Genomic DNA, 18,473 nt, shown 5'->3' with positions numbered 1-18,473 from the left:
GATGTGGTTCATAAGTGTTTCTCGTTTTTCGTTTTTTATATAGATTAGACTGTTGGTTTTCCTGTTTGAATGGTTTTACACTAGTCATTTTTGGGGCCCTTTATAGCTTGCTGTGCGGTGTGAGCCAAGGCTCCGTGTAAAAGGCCGTACTTTGACCTATAATGGTTTTCTTTTACAAATTGTGTCTTGGATGGAGAGTTGTCTCATTGGCACTCATACCACATCTTCTTATATCCATTTACACTTACCGTCGCATGATATTTTACACACATTACATGGTTCCTGTAAAATAAGTAATTTTGTTGATAACAATCACAAATAAAACGAATTAAAAAACAATGCATTGCGTAAAACACTTACTGAATTAATCATGACGATCATAGAATCCCGAAATCATCAATTAACTTAGATGATATTAATTGCCAAATATCTCTCTCTCTCTCTCTCTCTCTCTCTCTCTCTCTCTCTCTCTATATATATATATATATATATAAAGGCTACCAATATAACTTTACTCAAATCATTTATCAACACCTTAAGAAGCACAATCATCCTATTAAATATTTAGCAGTTCAACCTTTAGAAGTAGTAAATAAGCAGCCTGGTGAATTTCATTCAAAGTTTGTATGATCGCGGAAAATAGTTGAATTAAATTGGATTAAAAAATTACAGACAGTCTACCCTCTCGGTCTTAATGATAATATCATGGGAATTGGTAATATATCAAGAACCGATTCTGTTAACATTTTGGATATAGTTTCTAAAACTGTTCGTAAAAACCGTTCTCATGGTCGTAGAAAAAATCGCAATCAAAGAAAATTTCAGACCAATCATACCAATATTTCGGACCTAATTTCTATTTCAAAAAACAACGGCAGACATTATCTGTTAACAAAGCTCTGTTCATTACCGGTTAATAAGTTAAATAAAATTTTAGAGGATTGCAACACAATTTCATATAGCAGTCCTAAGTATGAAATCGTTCAAATTATAATGGCATATTGTTATTCTAAACTGTTTCCCAAAATTGATCGCCCTGAAGATCATAAAAAACAGTTTATTAAAATAAAGTATGTCAATACTGGTTTTGATTTTGTAAATATTGACGGTATTTTTAACGACCATTCTGTTAAGGAACAAATTCCGGGATATTTTGATAATACTGAGCTCCCTCTTATTTGTTATATTTACAAGAAATCTACCCGGAAATTTGTGTTTAATTATAGCCAATTGTGTAAAGATGTTAATATCAGTGAAAATACACCTACTTCATGTAATTGCAGTAATTCCGAATACATTTATGGACCCATTTCCCATGTTATCACAGGAGATCTTAACATCGTTCAAGACCGAGAGTTAAAATCATTCCTCAGTAAAGGACCTAAATATCGTCCCCCGTCAATTATTAATTGGAACGAGTGTCGTAATATCATCCACGACTCACTCCATACTTACTGTTTGAAATGGATAAAACGGGAAAAAGCTGACAAAAAATCTTTGGACTCTTTTTTTAAATCAGTAATGAACATAGTTGATATACGTATTCAACATTTCAAAGAACATTTTACTCTTAACAATAACCACAATAAACCTATTTCTCGTATCAAACATAAACTAAAAGAACTAGCCAAGGAATTTGTTTTTGTCCCGGCCGATAAAGCTGCTAATAATATTATTATTGTTTGACGTAAATTTTACATTGAGGTTCTGAAAAAAGAAATCACCAATTCACCAACATTCCAACTGACTCCATTTTCAGAAAACGACATCTGTAACAAACATAAACTTTTAGCTACCGCTTTACAAGCAGAACCAAATACAATGAAAGTCCCAACTATGTATTGGCTTCCGAAGCTACACAAAACACCTTACAAATATAGATTCATTTCGTCTTCAAGCCATTGTTCCACTACTAAATTGTCTATTCTTCTTACCAGTACACTTGGTACAATAAAAAACCTGATAATAAATTGTTCAAATAAGGCCTTCGAAAATAGTGGAATTAATTACTTTTGGAGTGTCAAGAACTCGTTGGAAGTACTTGATAAATTGCATGCATATATTGGTGATTTTGAATCTGTTCAAAGTTTTGATTTTTCTACCCTATATACCACATTGCCTCACATTCTCATTAAGAAAAAATTCACACACCTAATTAAATGGGCATTTAAAAAGTCAGAATGTGAATATATATGTTCAAACTCTTTTAGGTCATTTTTTATTGGCAATAAACAAAAAAACTATGTCAATTGGACATGCTTTGATACTATATATGCCCTTGAATTTTTACTAGATAACATTTTTGTTCGCTTTGGAGATTCCGTATATCGTCAGGTTATCGGAATTCCAATGGGGACTAACTGTGCACCACTTATTGCGGACCTTTTTTTGTATTGCTATGAGTTACAATTTATGACAAAAATCAGCAAAGACCCATCGAAACAACATCTGATACACAAATTTAATAATACTTTTATTTATTTGGATGATATTTTGGCTCTCAATAATGACGACTTTAGTATGTAAACTAAAGAAATTTATCCTGTTGAACTTACTTTAAATAAAGCTAATACTAACAATGACCACTGCCCTTTCCTCGATCTTGATATCTATATCATTAACGGAAAGCTTAATACTAAAATATATGATAAAAGAGATGATTTTTCATTTCCTATCGTTAATTATCCATTTTTAGATGGTGACGTTCCCTTGTCACCATCTTACGGTGTTTATATATCTTAACTTGTACGATTCGCTCGTGTATGTAACAATGTTTTAGATTTTAACGAGAGAAATTTATGTATTACTGAAAAATTATTACACCAGGGTTTTCGATATCACAAACTAGTCAAAACATTTACTAAATTTTATCATCGGTATAGGGACATCATTCGTAAATATAGCTCAACATGCAGACTTCTTATACGTTCAGGTATTTCACATCCAATTTTTTATGGAAATATTCTTTATAAAGCACAAAAATGTCAGTATTCACCTCTGAAGCTAACAAAACCTTTAAATAGACTTATTTAGAAGGGATATAGTTACGATACTGTTGTCAGGTCATTAAAGATTGCATATTTTGGCGTTAATATTGATTCACTTATAGGGTCTTTGCATCGGCACTAAACACATTTATTTAAAAACCAGTTGTTGTCATGACACGGGTTATGTTCTTCTCATATATGTTATGATGGTATGATACTAAACCCCTAACGGGAAGGATTGTGCCTGATATTCATATGATGAAGACATAATCTTTCAATCAGTTTAATTGAAGTCTGGAGCTGGCATGTCAGTTATCTGCTAGTAGTCTGTTGTTATTTATGTATTATTGTCATTTTGTTTATTTTCTTTTCTTTTATTGTCTTCTGACATCAGACTCGGACTTCTCTTGAACTGAATTTTAATGTGCGTATTGTTATGCGTTTACTTTTCTACATTGGCTAGAGGTATAGGGGGAGGGTCTCATAAACATGTTTAACCCCGCCGCATTTTTGCGCCTGTCCCAAGTCAGGAGCCTCTAGCCTTTGTCAGCCTTGTATTATTTTTAATTTTAGTTTCTTGTGTACAATTTGGAGTTTTGAATGGCGTTCATTATCACTGAACTAGTATATATATTTGTTTAGGGGCCAGCTGAAGGACGCCTCCGGGTGCGGGAATTTCTCGCTGCATTGAAGACCTGTTGGTGACCTTCTGCTGTTGTCTGTTCTATTGTCGGGTTGTTGTCTCTTTGACACATTCCCCATTTCCATTCTCAATTTTATGATAAAATTGAGAATGGAAATGGGGAATATGTCAACGAGACAACAACCCGACCAAAGAGCAGACAACAGCCGAAGGCCACCTATGGGTCTTCAATGCAGCGAGAAAATTCCGCACCCGGAGGTGGTCCTCAGCTGGCCCCTAAATATAATTGTGTGCTAGTTCAGTGAAAATAGACGTCACACTAAACTCCAAAACATATAAATGAACTAAAATTAAAAAACATACTAGATTAAAAAGGTCAGAGGCTCCTGACTTGGGACAGGCGCAAAAATGCGGCGGGGTTAAAAATGTTTTGTGAGATCTCAACCCTCTCCCTATACCTCTAGCCAATGTAGAATAAAGAAACACATAGCAATACGCACATTAAAACTCAGTTTAAAAGAAGTCCGAATCCGATGTCAGAAAAGGTAACAAAAGAAAATAAGTAAAATGACAATGATACATAAATGAACAAAGGACTACTAGCAGTTACTGACATGCCAGCTTCATACCTCAATTAAACTGATTAAAAGATTAATATATTTTAAAACCTTCAAATACTTTGCAGATGAATTTATTTTCTACTCATACTTTACCTTTGAGGAAAACCAAGCACTAAGGTTTTTAGTTGCATGTCGTTGCTTGTGCTTTTTACAAATCCATACGGCTTCATCAGTTGATAAATGCATCTCATTGTGATCAAAGAAACACATTTTTGATTTGCAGAATACTCCAAATTCAATGTTGAACGGTAGGACTGTACTTGCATTCGCAGATGTTATGTCTTCGGATAACACTGAGTAGAATTCGGATATTCTTACTATTGCCGCTGTAAGACATTCTTGAAGAGAAGAAGCAAGAGTTGGAATTATATCTTCTTTTGTCTTGGCATGGATAAGGGAGACAATGACTCTATTTGTTTCCACTTGGACTGCTACGTCATGAGAGCTATCAATCGTGACAATAGCAAGATCACTGAAAAACATTCTTTTTTCTCTGTTTCTTCCTTTATAATTCTTTATATCCCACGATGTGATTAAAGAACTCAAAAAGCGATATGACAAGGCTGGAGGTATAACCTGTTCAGTAAACGAATAAGCTAGAATGATGGAATTATTCGAATTCCGAAACTTTTTAAGGTACATGGTGTCATTTCCTTTTGTTACCATACAGGGGACCATAAAGCGAGAAACATCGTTTATCGGAATGTTTACACCTCCAAAGCTAGTCCTAGGTGCAATTATAACATCAAGATGTACAAGGATTTGAATCATATATTCCTTGTATGGCAGAATTTGGTTGAAGTCGTCCTGTTCCCAGAGAAAGTAGATATCATTCCGTTCAATCATTCCAGTTTCCTGAAGATTACTCAAAATTCTAGAAAACAACTCTCCTTTAGGCCAGAACTGGATTTCTCTGACTATAGATCGCAGGACTTCTACTAAGTATGCTGGTGATATAATGATAAAATGACGTAGGTTTTCTAAATCAAAGTACAACAGTTTCCCAAGTGAATGTTGAACCTTCAGAAATGTTTCTATCTGCTTATCTGATAAAACCATTGACTCATTTTTAGAATTTAATGCCAATAGTTGATCACGGGAAATAATATTTGTGCCTTCTGCCGATTTCTGGGCCAACTGTAACTCCAATGGAATCCATCTTGTTGGCATTGATTCGCCCCATCTAGGATGTTCTGTTGCCCTTTGCATCAGCCTTTCTCTTAGATCTTCAATTTCAGGATCTTCTGGGTTTGTGGCATCAACAAATATCAACGGTTTAAATTCCAAATGCTTCAAACCAGAATGTGTTTCAAACAACTGTTGCAGCTCATCTTCGAGTTGGTTTCTTCGAGCTTCTTGTGTCCACTGTAAATCAGACTATATATTGTTACCAGCAGAACATGTTTACGAATTTAAAACTCATGTATAATATCACTGTATACATCAGGTACATACATATAAATATATTGAATTCAATAAATTATTATGAATCAAATAAATATAATGAAAGTCCTGCCATTAAAACGGGTCTGCATTTAAGGACAAAGGTGTCAATACAATACTACTTCATCTAGCATGTTTTTCTCATTTATTTTTTGTTTAGTTACATACATCTGTTTGTGCAGTATCGTCAATTTTGTACGATACGATAAATAATACATTTGCAGATTGATTCCTATCTTAAGACTCTTGCGTGTGTATATATATATATACGCATAAAAAGTGAACAAATCAACACCAATATTAAAAAAAAGAAACATTAAAAGTATTATCTGTAAATCTTTCGGATAACAGATATACTTCATCAGTATGATTATGATGTAAAATAAACCATATCAATCAATCTATTCTAATTTAACTATAACAATCTTGAATTTTATACAACTAAAACCGAACACAACAACGCTTGTACAATTCTAAAATTTCAAAAATGACATAGGTAAGGCATTTACAAAAGAGTCTGCACAGATATGCTACTAACAAAAATAGTAATGTGCAATATGAACAGGTATATTTCTAAAATTTCAGCAGTTTGATAATGACTAAAAAGAATAATAACAATTTTGAAACAGGTTAAGTAATTGAACGTGGCTGCGTACTTAAACATCCAAAATGAATACATCTTGCGATTTAAACTGGTACAATTCTAGAATTTTAGAGTTGACAAAAGTAAAGGAATAGCAACAGAGACTGCGTAGTAATATGAAATATAATCCAAATAAAAAATCGTTCGCGAATTAGAACTACACCTGTTCATTGATCCCATTTGGTGCCAAAGTATTTGATTTTCTTATCCAAAATCTTTCCCGAGCGAGTATATCTTCCCAAGACAAAGCAGTGTTGTGGTCTATGATTGCAATGATCAGTTGATTGAGATCTGCCAGAGTGTGACCAGGGGATCTCAGGGGATCTCGACTGAGAGGAAGGTCTGGCTTGCATTCATAGCCGCTAAGATGGCCGTTCAAACATTTATGAAATGGCTGTTCTGACTCGCCAACATAATGTTTACCACATTTACACTGTAGGAGATACACAGCATTTTTAGTCTTGCAATTAACATTGCAAAATATGGTGTAATCCGTACCAGTGGAGTGACTGTTAAAAGCCTAGGTATTCAGTATGTGCTTGCAAGTCAGACATCGTTTGTTTCCGCATCCCTTGGAAGGGCCCACAAACGAAGAGCCTTATTTAAAGGATAAATCAGCTCTCACCAGCAGGTTTTTAAGGCTTTTGGGCTTACGGAATGCCAGTACAGGTGGCTCGGGAAAGATCGTGGATAGTTTGGATTGAAAAGGTGTAGTTCTAATTCGCGCAGTGCTTTTCATTTGGGTTATATTTCATATTACTACGTAGTCTCTGTTGCTATTCCTTTACCTTTGTCAACTCTAAAATTCTAGAATTATACCAGTTTAGTCGCAGGGTGTATTTAGAATGTATAAGTATGCAGCCACGTTCAATTACTTAACCTGTTTCAAAATTATTATTTTTTTTAATCATTATCAAACTGCTGAAATTTTAAAAATGTACCTGTTCATATCGCACATTACTATTTTTGTTAGTAGAATATCTGTGCAGTCTCAGTTGTAAATACCTTATACCCCCATCATACTAGGACTACGATCCCGATACGATCTCAGAAATGATGAAAAATTTTGAAAGTCGTAGTAAGATCGTGGTGGTCGTGGTTAGGTCGTAGTAATGGCGTGCCAAGTCTTCATGATCGTGGAGGTCCACGAACAACTTTGAACATGCTCAAAATATTCATAGTACAGTCGTCGCCAAAATTCGTCGTAGTAGAAGCGTAGGAAGGTCGCAGTAAGAACGTAGTAAGATCAGGATGGGCGTAGAAGCATCGTATTAGAAACAAGGTGCAATCGGAGAAGCCAATGGAAAATATTTTGCTGCGACCTAACTACGATTTCAATGCGACTATCCCGATTTCACCACGTCTTTATAACGCTTCTACTACGATATTGATACGATTATACTACGATGAGGATGACAATAATACGCTGCTACTACTCGCTCGTCGTCCTCAGTACGACCTCACTACGATTCTACTACATCCTAGCCACGATAATTGCACGACCTTATTCTGTTGATACCTCTTTTTTTAGCACCACGACCTCAAAGGTTTTAAATACCTTTAGTGGCATATTCTCTCAAGGAAACTGATGTGTACAATAGGAAAGTCAAGATATTTATAGGGACGAGGAGCGTAGTGACAACGAAGTTGAAATGTAGTGGAGTCGTGGTTCGATCGTAGTAGACTCGTATTGAAATTGTAATGCGATCGGGGAGATCTTCTACGACAACACTGCCTAGCATTGCGCAGACGCCTTAGTTGAATTTTAGGCATTTTATTAATATTCTAACGCCTGGTATTTCTTAATCATAAGAAATCCGATGGACAAGGTATAATTTACAGTTGTCACTACACATAGGCAGACATACATATATATAAATTTACAGTGATTGTATGATCTAACAATAGAACAACACCCTGTAATTATACTCAAGAGATGCGTAGATGATCATTTCTGTACACTTAAAAATACTTTATGTATTGCGTTAGATGTCCTTGTTTAGTTCCTATGAGAAGGTAACACCTCCCGAAACGAAAGCTGATTTTTATCGGCTATAGCTAGAGGTGGGGATAACGGTTGCAATAGATGTTTTTCATAACGAGATTGTCGGCTTGTGGGACCCCGCCTCTCTGTACGGATAAACCAATCAGAACCCTCAGTAAAAGATCGCCGTCGGAAACATGCTTGTGGTTTACAGAATGGAAAGCACCTTGCAGCGGAAATTATTTTAACTTCTACGTGAAAATCAAACAAGAAATATAAGTGTAAGACACCTGATATGAAAATTTTATGAAACATACGTTGTTTCTTTTGTTAATCATTCGTTTCAGAATGCAAACAAAATGGCACATTATAAGAAAAAAAAAACAAGTTCAGTGTTGGTAAGCATGGAATACATGTGGTCAAAACGAGACTAGACTGCAAAAAATATATGAAATTTGAATAATTATTAGAATCCAGACAGTAAATAAACAGAGTATCAAATGAAATAAGTTCACTGCATCTTGTCTAGATCCATTCTCATCATTCACCCTGAAATTCGTTCATATTTTACGTTTTGCAGGCATCCTGTCGGGGTAAATTTTAACACTGCCACTGACTCCACAGTTCCTTGCGAGCCCGGAGCCCACGTTGCTGGAGTCAAAATTAAAAAGAAAAAATAGGGCACTGAAATTCAGCAACAGGATTTATTAACAGAAAAGGTCCAGAGAAAGCGTTTGACTAGTATTGGGTAAACCAATCTTTCATCTTTTTAATGTTGGGTGGTGGGGGTAGGATCTATCTAGATACAATCAATTTTTATCTGGCTATATATACAATGTTAATTTCTTTTTTGTCGAATCACGAAGCAGAGCTACATGTACCACCCTGTTAAGTCTCAGCGTGAATACGAACAATCTAGGCTTGCTTTATTTTGGGTAGCTGTAAATTGCTTTTAGTTTTTTCTTAATTTTATATAGTTGTTGGAAAACCCAAACTCTATAGGCCACACAGACTGACAAATTTACAGAATAAATTTATACAAGTACATAATATACAGTGACATACATAGTTGCTAACATCTACATTATTTTATCTCTAGTGGATAGTTGTCTCATTGGTAATTAAACCACATTTTATTTTTATATTAAAACAAAAAACCTGCGCGCTAAAATTTCCTAAATCATGAGGCCTTGAAATATCCTTAAATTGATTTTGTGCTGCCATATAACATGTATAAAAAAACAAAAGTCAGAAAATTTTGGACTTTACAATGAATCGTAAAATTTGTGCTTTAATTTTTTGTTGAATGGTTTTAAAAAAATGTAGTACTTTTTTATAAATGTTTATAGGGGCTTGGAGTTTTTCCTTAAATCTTAGTAAAGATTGTTTCCTTAAACGTGCTAATTACTTTGGACACAGGAATTTCAAATTTCTGTGTGTGTTTTTGTATGCCCCACCTTAAGCAACGGGGGCAAGCCAAGCCCAGTTTTAGTTACCGCACTAACTAGTTTGTTTCATGCAAATTGTATGAAACTCAACAACACTTACCGTTATCTTGATGATATTTTTTTCGTTAAATAATCAAGAATTTTCTAAACATACTGCCGAAATTTACCCAAAGGAACTTACTTTAAATAAATCACATATAAACGGTAATAACTGTCCTTTCCTAGATTTAGATATTTCAGTTTTACACGAGAAAGTCCACACTAAAATTTACGACAAAAGGGACGAGTTTTCGTTCCCATTGTGATTTTTCTTTTTTTGGATGGTGATGTTCCTTTGGCACCATCTTATGGTGTTTATATATCGCAACTCGTTCGCTATGCCCGTGTCTGTTGTGACGTTTTGGATTATAACGAACGTAATCTATGATAGGGATTTCGTAACCACAAATTACTTAAAACTTTACTTAATTCTTTAATAGATATAAAATTTTGGTTTTGAAGTTTGGTTGTACCTGTAGAACACTTATTTCAAACGGGATAGCCTCATTTTTACAGAGATGTGCCAGGAAATTTAGAAACGATCTTGGTAAACTTATCGACCCTTTAAACAAACTTATCCTAAAGGTTACCAATTCAACACTGTAATCAGATCTTTGAATATTGCTTTTATTGATATTAATATTATTTTGTTATCAGTAAATTAAAAGCAAAATAAATATTATTGTTATATAACAAAGCATATTAATGGTTCTAAATTCTGTCGATACCTGTATCTTGGCATTGCACAAGGTCATATTTTTCTCTGACTGTTCTTTTCTAAACCCATTGGATGTTGGATGTGTACTGATTGATAATTTAGTCTTAGATGCATGTTTTTTTTATTAGTTGTTATTGGCTTTGAAATAGCAGACAGTATCTGCGAGTACTCTCGGATCTGTACTTAGTGTCCTTTTGTCTTTGGGATGTACAAGTACCCGGCCACGTCCACTCTGTGTTTTTGTTAGATATATTTCTATTTGTATCCATCTGGTGAGTTAAGCCTTTTTCAACTGATTTTTATAGTTTGTTCTTATGTTGTACTGTCAAACCACTATCCCAGGTTAGGGGGAGGGTTGGACACCCGCTAACATGTTTAACCCCGCCACATTCTATATGTGTCTGTCCCAAGTCAGGAGCCTGTGTTTGAGTGGTTGTTGTTTGTTGCTGTTGATCATATGTGTTGTTTGTTTGGTTTTTTTTTGTACCCCGCCACATTCTGTATGTGCCTGTCCCAAGTCAGGAGCCTGTAATTCAGTGGTTGTCGTTTGTTGCTGTGTTACATATTTGTTTTTCATTCATTATTTTGTACATAAATTAGGCTGTTAGTTTTCTCGTTTGAAATGTTTTACATTTGTCATTTCGGGGCCTTTTATAGATGACTATGCGGTATGGGCTTTGCTCATTGTTGAAGGCCTTACGGTGACCTAAAGTTGGTAATTCCTGTGTCATTTAATCTCTTGTGAAGAGTTGTCTCATTGGCAATCATACCACATCTTCTTTTTTTATATGTAATGCTAAAAACAGTTTGTTTCATGCAAATTTTTTAAAACTCGTACACTATGTTAAAAACAACAACACGCAGACAGAGTTCGAATTTGGGTTGTGGGTCATTTACCGTTATGGCCCTTTTTAAAACTTGGAAAATTGCAAAGCTTGAGCAAGGGCATTCTTGTCCTCAGACACATTCTTTTATTGTAGATTGATTTTTGTTCCAAAATGATCTCTAGTATAGACATGGTTCATGTGAACAAATGACAAATGAAGACGGGACATATTGAGTGTCTACCAATGTCTATCTGTCTGTCAACACTTTTGTAAGAAAACTTAAATTTGATGTAATGTGATCAAAACAACAAAATTTTGGCTGTGTCATTCCAGACTTTAAGAGGGTAGAAAATGGGGTACCCCACATGACGAATGACAATAACATATTTGTTTAGATAACGTTTAAGATAAAAAAATTCCTCCATTGGACGCTAACCGTAGCTACAAAATGTAGATATGAGGATGAAAAATTAAGGCTCATTTGACAGTAACGGTAGCAAAAAAAAGACGTTTTACACTTGAAGATAAAGAGCATTCATAGCCTCCTTTGACAGTTTGAATTAAGGCTAATTTTTCACATATGTACCAACTTCAGTATGCTCAATACATGTACTTTACCGTGTTTACATTATTGTTGACATTGATAAAAAGAAGCTCCCTCTCATTTGTTTTTATTTTCTGCTCTTTATTTGCAGAGTTACACAGCATTAATTGTCAATATCAATTTCAATTTTATATGAACCATGAAACGTGGTAGAATAATCATGGTGTCAATGTTACATTATATTTACTCACTAGTCTATTTTTTTAAATATAAATATAAGAATAAAATTGTTTGTTCAAAAACCATTTTTATGATTACTTTGCATATGTCGTATTAGATGTAAGGTAACAGAATAGAGCTTGAAACCTCTCATTCTGAAACCATATTGGAAATATACTGAATATACACAGGATTTTTTCTAGCCAGTATAAACAACACAAAAACTAGAATCAACATAAAGCATGTTGAAACCTTACTGTTTTGATTAGAAAATTATTTATACTTGCCGTGGTTTTATATCAAATATATATTTTAACAAAGGTTGGCGTAGAGTTTAATTTGTACAAATACTAAAACGTAAAAATACAACATATCTCAAAAAGTGATTGACCGAAGGTTTTGACCACCAATAAGTTTTAAAGGACTAACGCAAGTTTTGTATTTTGAAATAGAAATAAAAGTGAAAACCAGCAGATTGTCTTTAAGGACCACCAGGGAAAAAAGATTTCTAGAACTGTTTCCCTTGTCCAGTTGTCAGTGTCTAAATTAAACCATGACAGCCATGCAATCAGATTCTGTCAATTCTTAATGGACAAATTGGAATATTTGAAACGAATCAATTAGAAATGTTCAAAATAAAGCCTGCAGTCATTATACATGTACGTATGTCTTTAAAGACGGGACTTATTATAGTATAGAGTTGTCTGTCCGTCCTTCTGTCGTCAACACTTAAGACAATAACTCAAATCGCTTTCACATATTATGCGATTTAATCATAAAAAATGGGGAATTTTCCAGTTTTCTTACTATACCTCAAGCATGTCAAAAATACTTTCATCAATTTTCATTGTGTGTGCATATTTGATTTTTTTCTTTTTTTTTTGGGGGGGGGGGGGGGGGGGGTTGAGCAGTGCTCGAAGTATTTATTTTTAGTTAATTGTATAAATTGATTTAAAGCATAAAGACGAGATAAAAGGACGGCCTGCATATCATGCATTCATAGCACAGCACTTCATTATGAATATGATAAAGCACATGTTCTACAAAACCAAGAAAAAAATGTGCATAATTTCTATGAAGGAAACCCAGATATCAATATAGGGTTGCTGTAATTTCTTTATTAAATATATTATATTTGTTTATGTGTGATTCATTTTTAATTAATCTGCCCATTGTGTAAACAAGAAAGTATCTGTTTTTGTATTAAATAATTACTTCTCTTGTTTGTAGTTGACCTGTCAAATACAAGATACAGAGTGTCCTTCCGGCTTTGATTAAATATAAAGCAATAGTTGGAATTAGGAAGGTTTATTATTCAAACAGGTAAATTGATGCATTTTTTAAATTTTTTTTCTTTTAGCTCCTTAATAAAACTGGTTATCCTTTGTTTCTGTATATCATATTTGTATCGTGTATTGTACTGTACATAATAAATCAGGCTGTACAGTGACCTATATTGTTAAGTTCTATGTCAATTTGTCTCTGGTAAAGAGTTGTCTCATTGGCAATCATACGACATGTTCTTATTGTTTATATATGCATATATGAAGCATCACATTCATATAAAAATAGTTATATAAGAAAATCAAGAAGACCACCAAAGACCAAATGATGTAGATGTAAGCATCTATATATAGGTTGCTTTGCTGTCTTCAACAATAAGCAAAACCCATGCCATAGTAAGCTTTAAAAGGCCTTGACACAAATGTAACCCCCCCCCCCCCCCCCCCCCTCCCCTATTACTTTTACCTTGGACAGTTGGTCACAGTACAACATAAGAACAAACTGTAAACAATGGTAAAAGTTAGTGAAAAAGGCTCAACCTCTTCAGATCAACACATAGCACAAAAAGGCAAAATTTACTTGCAGTTACTGAAAGCTAGTTCAAATATAACTATAACTTATGGAGAAGTCATGTTTCTAAGACAAAAAAAAAATCATTGGTACACATTCAATGGATTTAGTTTAAATTCAGAAGCCCATAATAATATTATTGAACTTATTACTATACAAAAACAGGTGTACAGATAATCTGAAGGGATAAACATATAGTATAGGAATATATAATCTAATGGTATCCTGCTTCTGCTTGGAAACAGTCATGTTCAAATTGCTTTTTATTTTAATTTTCAATCATGGGTTCTCTTTGCAATCCCCATTAAAGCCAATGCTATGAAATAGGAGAAATGCTATGCGAGCATTGTTTTTCTTCCTGTTTTATAAGTTGTGTAAATACAATGTATGCTGTAAGTTCAGAAATTTTTGTGAGATTTTTATAAATGTGAATAATGCAACTGTATGAGAATCACATTCTGATATCCAATACATATAACTATGCATATTTTCCTGAAATAGCAATAATAAAAACATTGCATTTTTGTTCTGGTTCAATAGTTGCAATAATTAAATTAATGCAATTAAATTGAATTTACATTATTATATACATAGGCTCCTCAAATAGGAATGCTCAAATCTGGTTTAGGATAAGATTTTTTACAGTTGTTTGCAATTGCAAATGTATCTAAATTGTTTTTTTTTTATTTTAGGAAACGGATATGAATGAATGAAGATTTGTTTCCCTCTTCAATTATTCTGAAAGATGAAAGGCTGATGATTGAACGGTCTTGAAAAAAAAATGTTCATAAGGAGTCAGATGTGCTAGTGCATTCATTTCCAGAATCTGGACTAAGTAATTGTTTCACGGTAAGAAAATTAATAGTTCTAATTTTATGGAAAATTAAAAGAAAATCAAAATCATTAATATATATCAACTATGTATCTGCATGTATTGTTAAAGAACAAAGTAGTAAAGTTCTCATTAAAAAACTGCAACCATGTGAATGACAAACCATGTACATGTAGCATGAATAAGTTCACCAAATTTAAAACAAATGACAAAGTTCAAATTCCGGTCATTTGAGGAAAATATAAAAAAGAAAATGAATCCTGATAAAACGTACAACAGCAACATATTTATTTATGCCTTTTATAATGTAAAAAATTCTAGTCTTAAAAACGAAATCTTGCTAAATGAACAAACCACCAATCCTTTGTAGTACAATACCCTATGACTGACATTGGTAGAACAATTACTTCTCTCTCTGACTCTTCTTTGAATGGGGCATAACACTAACAGTTTTGGTTAATTTTTTAATGCATTATTGACACAGTTCGTCAGTTGCCTAGTTTTTACTTTTATGTAAAGACTGCTGTACTTATATTCTGGTTATTGCTTGTGTGATAATGTTCTGTGTTCTAGTTTATGTGATTAATATTTTTGTTTCTATTTCAGCTTTATTCAATACCTGAGTGTACCTTTCCAGTTACTATTTACAATGATTGATGTGTTGCCTAAATTTTATATTGTTACATTTTTTCGTCACTGGTCAGATAGAATTAGACATATCGCCAGAGAAGAAAAAAATGTTTGTAACATTCAAGACAGAATTAATGAAAAGGATCAAGAACTAAGACAACTTAATGCATGTAGTACAGATGAACATTTTTATGAAATGTTTCATACTGAAGCTTCACTTTATAGCTTTTCGAAAATATATTCAACCAGGAGACATATTACCTACAATTCAGTTTTAGGATGACACTGGACATTCTTAGATGATATTACTCAATGAATAATCCAATAGCACAAGTTATTGTTACCTTATTCATCTGTTCTTATGATAGATACTTCATTGTCAAAAAAGTGCATTAGAATTTGTTTATGATCAATGCTTCAGAAAAACAGTGTTTGTTTGTTTTCGTTAGAAAATTTGAGACCAAGAATCTTTGAAATGATTGAAGACTTGAAATAGAAATCCATGGATATTCTTTTCTTTATGGAGTAAAAGGGTATATCAAGTATATGTTGTATGATGGCCAATGAGACAACTATTCACAAGAGACCAAATGACACAGAAATCAAAAGCTATAGGTCACTGTACGGTCTTCAACAATGCGCAAAACCCATACCTCTTAGTCCTGCTTAAAGTATATCGTCTTTGAAATTTTTTATTGATATTGGTTGGGCATGAAAATAAGAAGGTTATATGAATGTAGCTGAGTTGTGATTGTTAAGTTGCTCAAGATGTGTAGTTGCTAAATATACATTGAAGTATAATATAAATATATATACATAGTCTCAAAATGAAAAAAAAAAAATTTGTACATGGCATATACACAGGTATAATTTGAATTCTGGCCTGCCATTTCTATCATGTTAGAGCTGAGTGACAACAACATTATGTTTTGTTCTCCATATACTGCAAAGGTTAAAACTTCAAAAGAAATTTTTGGTCAGAAATCAACAATTTTGAATTCGAATCTGACAACATTAAACTATCTGCAAACCTGCATTGTCTCACAACATCAAACATAAAACTTTACAGAAGCACATCAACATCACAAATAGTATAAAAAGAAAGAGATGTTACGTCATTGCCATTGTAACAACTACCCAAGCCACTAGAGTTCTAATATAGTAAATGTAAGCTATTATACTTGGCCAGCATATAGCCTTCAACAATGAGAATAACCCATACTGTATAATCGACTATAAAAGGCCCAAAACTAGAAAATGTGATACCATTCCAACAAGACAGACATTAACCAACGACAACCACAACTAACGGCACGTGACTTGAGACAGACACATAAAGAATGTGGCGGAGTTAAACAGTTGTGTGTGCTCAACCCTCCTCTAACCTATGACTAATGCAACACAGCATACAACAAAGCAAAAATCAGTTGCTATATAAATTTCACTTGCATTTTGATACTTATTTTCAGTATGTGAATGAAATTCCTGAGCAGTGTAAATTTTGCTGGATCAGTGGACTAAAGAAAAGAACAAAAATTTGCTCCCGCAAATTTGCAGATTTAACATTGCTATGCTGATATTTAGAGTAATTATAAATAAAATATGTGTTTTCAGCCGTGTATCACCTTCACTGGTGATCTAATGGATAAATATGTCGTATAGTTGTCACTTGTTAAGACGTATTTATATAATAATTAATTCTGTGACTGAATCTTACGATCCTTTACGACAGATAATTTAGCTTATCTGCAGTCAATTTTATCTTCATGCCTTATATATTATGTACTGTGGTACAACTCTAGATTCTACTGACGGGGAAAGGTAACAGTAGGCAACCGAAAGCTGAATTTTTAGTTCAGTCTAGGTGGCCAAGTGGTCTAGAGCGCTTGACACAGTGCAGGCGGTGTTGTCACGATATCCAAATAGCATGAGTTCAAATCCCGGCGAGGGAAAAACAAAATTTTGCTTCCTCAAATTTGCAGATTTAGCATTGTTGTGCTGATATTTAGAGTAATTATGTATATATATTTATATATATAAACGCCTAAAAAGTCTACAAAACAACACCAATATTAAAATAAAAAGGAAACATGAAATGTAATTATCTATAAATATTTCGGATAACAGATATCCTTCATCAGTATCATAATAATGTAAATTAAATCATATCTATTCATTCTGATTTAAATATAACAATTTTGAAATTTATACAATTAAAACCGAAAACAACAACGTTTGTTCAATTCTAAAATTTAAAAAAATGACGTAGGTTAAGTATTTACAACAGAGAATGCATAGATATGCTTCTAACAAAATAGTAATGTGCGATATGAACTGGTACATTTCTAAAATTTCACAGGGGACGAAAGTTAACATATTACAACAAAGACTTCGTAGAAATACATTCCCAATGAACAGCAATGACCGATTTCAGCTGGTGTAATACTCGAATTAAAAATTTGACGACGGTAAAGTAATTACAATAGAGGATGCGTATTTACATATCCGCAAATAAATAGTTTTGATAATGATTAAAAATTTTAATTTTGACAAAGGTCAAGTAATTGAAAGTGGCTGCGTTCTTATACATCTCAAATGAATAGCACCCTGCAATTTAAACTGATATAATTTTAGAGTTGACAAAGGTAACGAAATAGTAACAGGGACTGCGTAGTAATATGTAATATTACCCAAATTAAGAGCACTTTGCACGAATTGGAACTAACTTTTCATTGATCCCATTTGGTGCCAACGTTTTTGATTTTCTTATCCAAAATTTTTCCCGAGTGAGTCATTCCTTTCTAGAACAAGCAGTGTTGGGATCAATGATTGTAATGGTCAGTCGATTGAGATTAAATTTTTATTTACCTGGAACCACTTGTCATCTTTATGCGTAGCTACGAAGATTATTCGCGGAAAACCACCATCTGTCCTCTTGCAGTATGTCAAAATTGAATTAACCCAGTGCAGCAGATAAACTGGAAAAATTATAATGATATATTAGAGGCAACAGTAGTTTACGGATGTACAAATCTCATTAAT

The 18,473-nt window shown here is 33.5% G+C and overlaps 1 protein-coding gene across 1 annotated transcript in view; it reads right to left on the bottom strand.

The window, feature by feature from the left end:
• The window catches only part of LOC127732857 (uncharacterized), a 51,968-nt gene that overhangs the window by 4,207 nt on the left and 29,288 nt on the right, over window positions 1–18,473 (bottom strand). Inside the window, exons 10-12 of the mRNA XM_052242041.1 lie at window positions 18,300–18,409; window positions 4,344–5,615; window positions 249–282 (exon numbers count right to left, since the gene is read on the bottom strand). Coding sequence (XP_052098001.1) covers window positions 249–282; window positions 4,344–5,615; window positions 18,300–18,409 — 1,416 coding nt within the window. The remainder of the gene's footprint in view (window positions 1–248; window positions 283–4,343; window positions 5,616–18,299; window positions 18,410–18,473) is intronic.

Source organism: Mytilus californianus, unplaced genomic scaffold (genome assembly GCF_021869535.1).
Source record: "Mytilus californianus isolate M0D057914Y unplaced genomic scaffold, xbMytCali1.0.p SCAF_29, whole genome shotgun sequence".
Lineage (NCBI taxonomy): Eukaryota > Metazoa > Mollusca > Bivalvia > Mytilida > Mytilidae > Mytilus > Mytilus californianus.
This window is presented reverse-complemented; position numbering and strand designations above follow the sequence as displayed.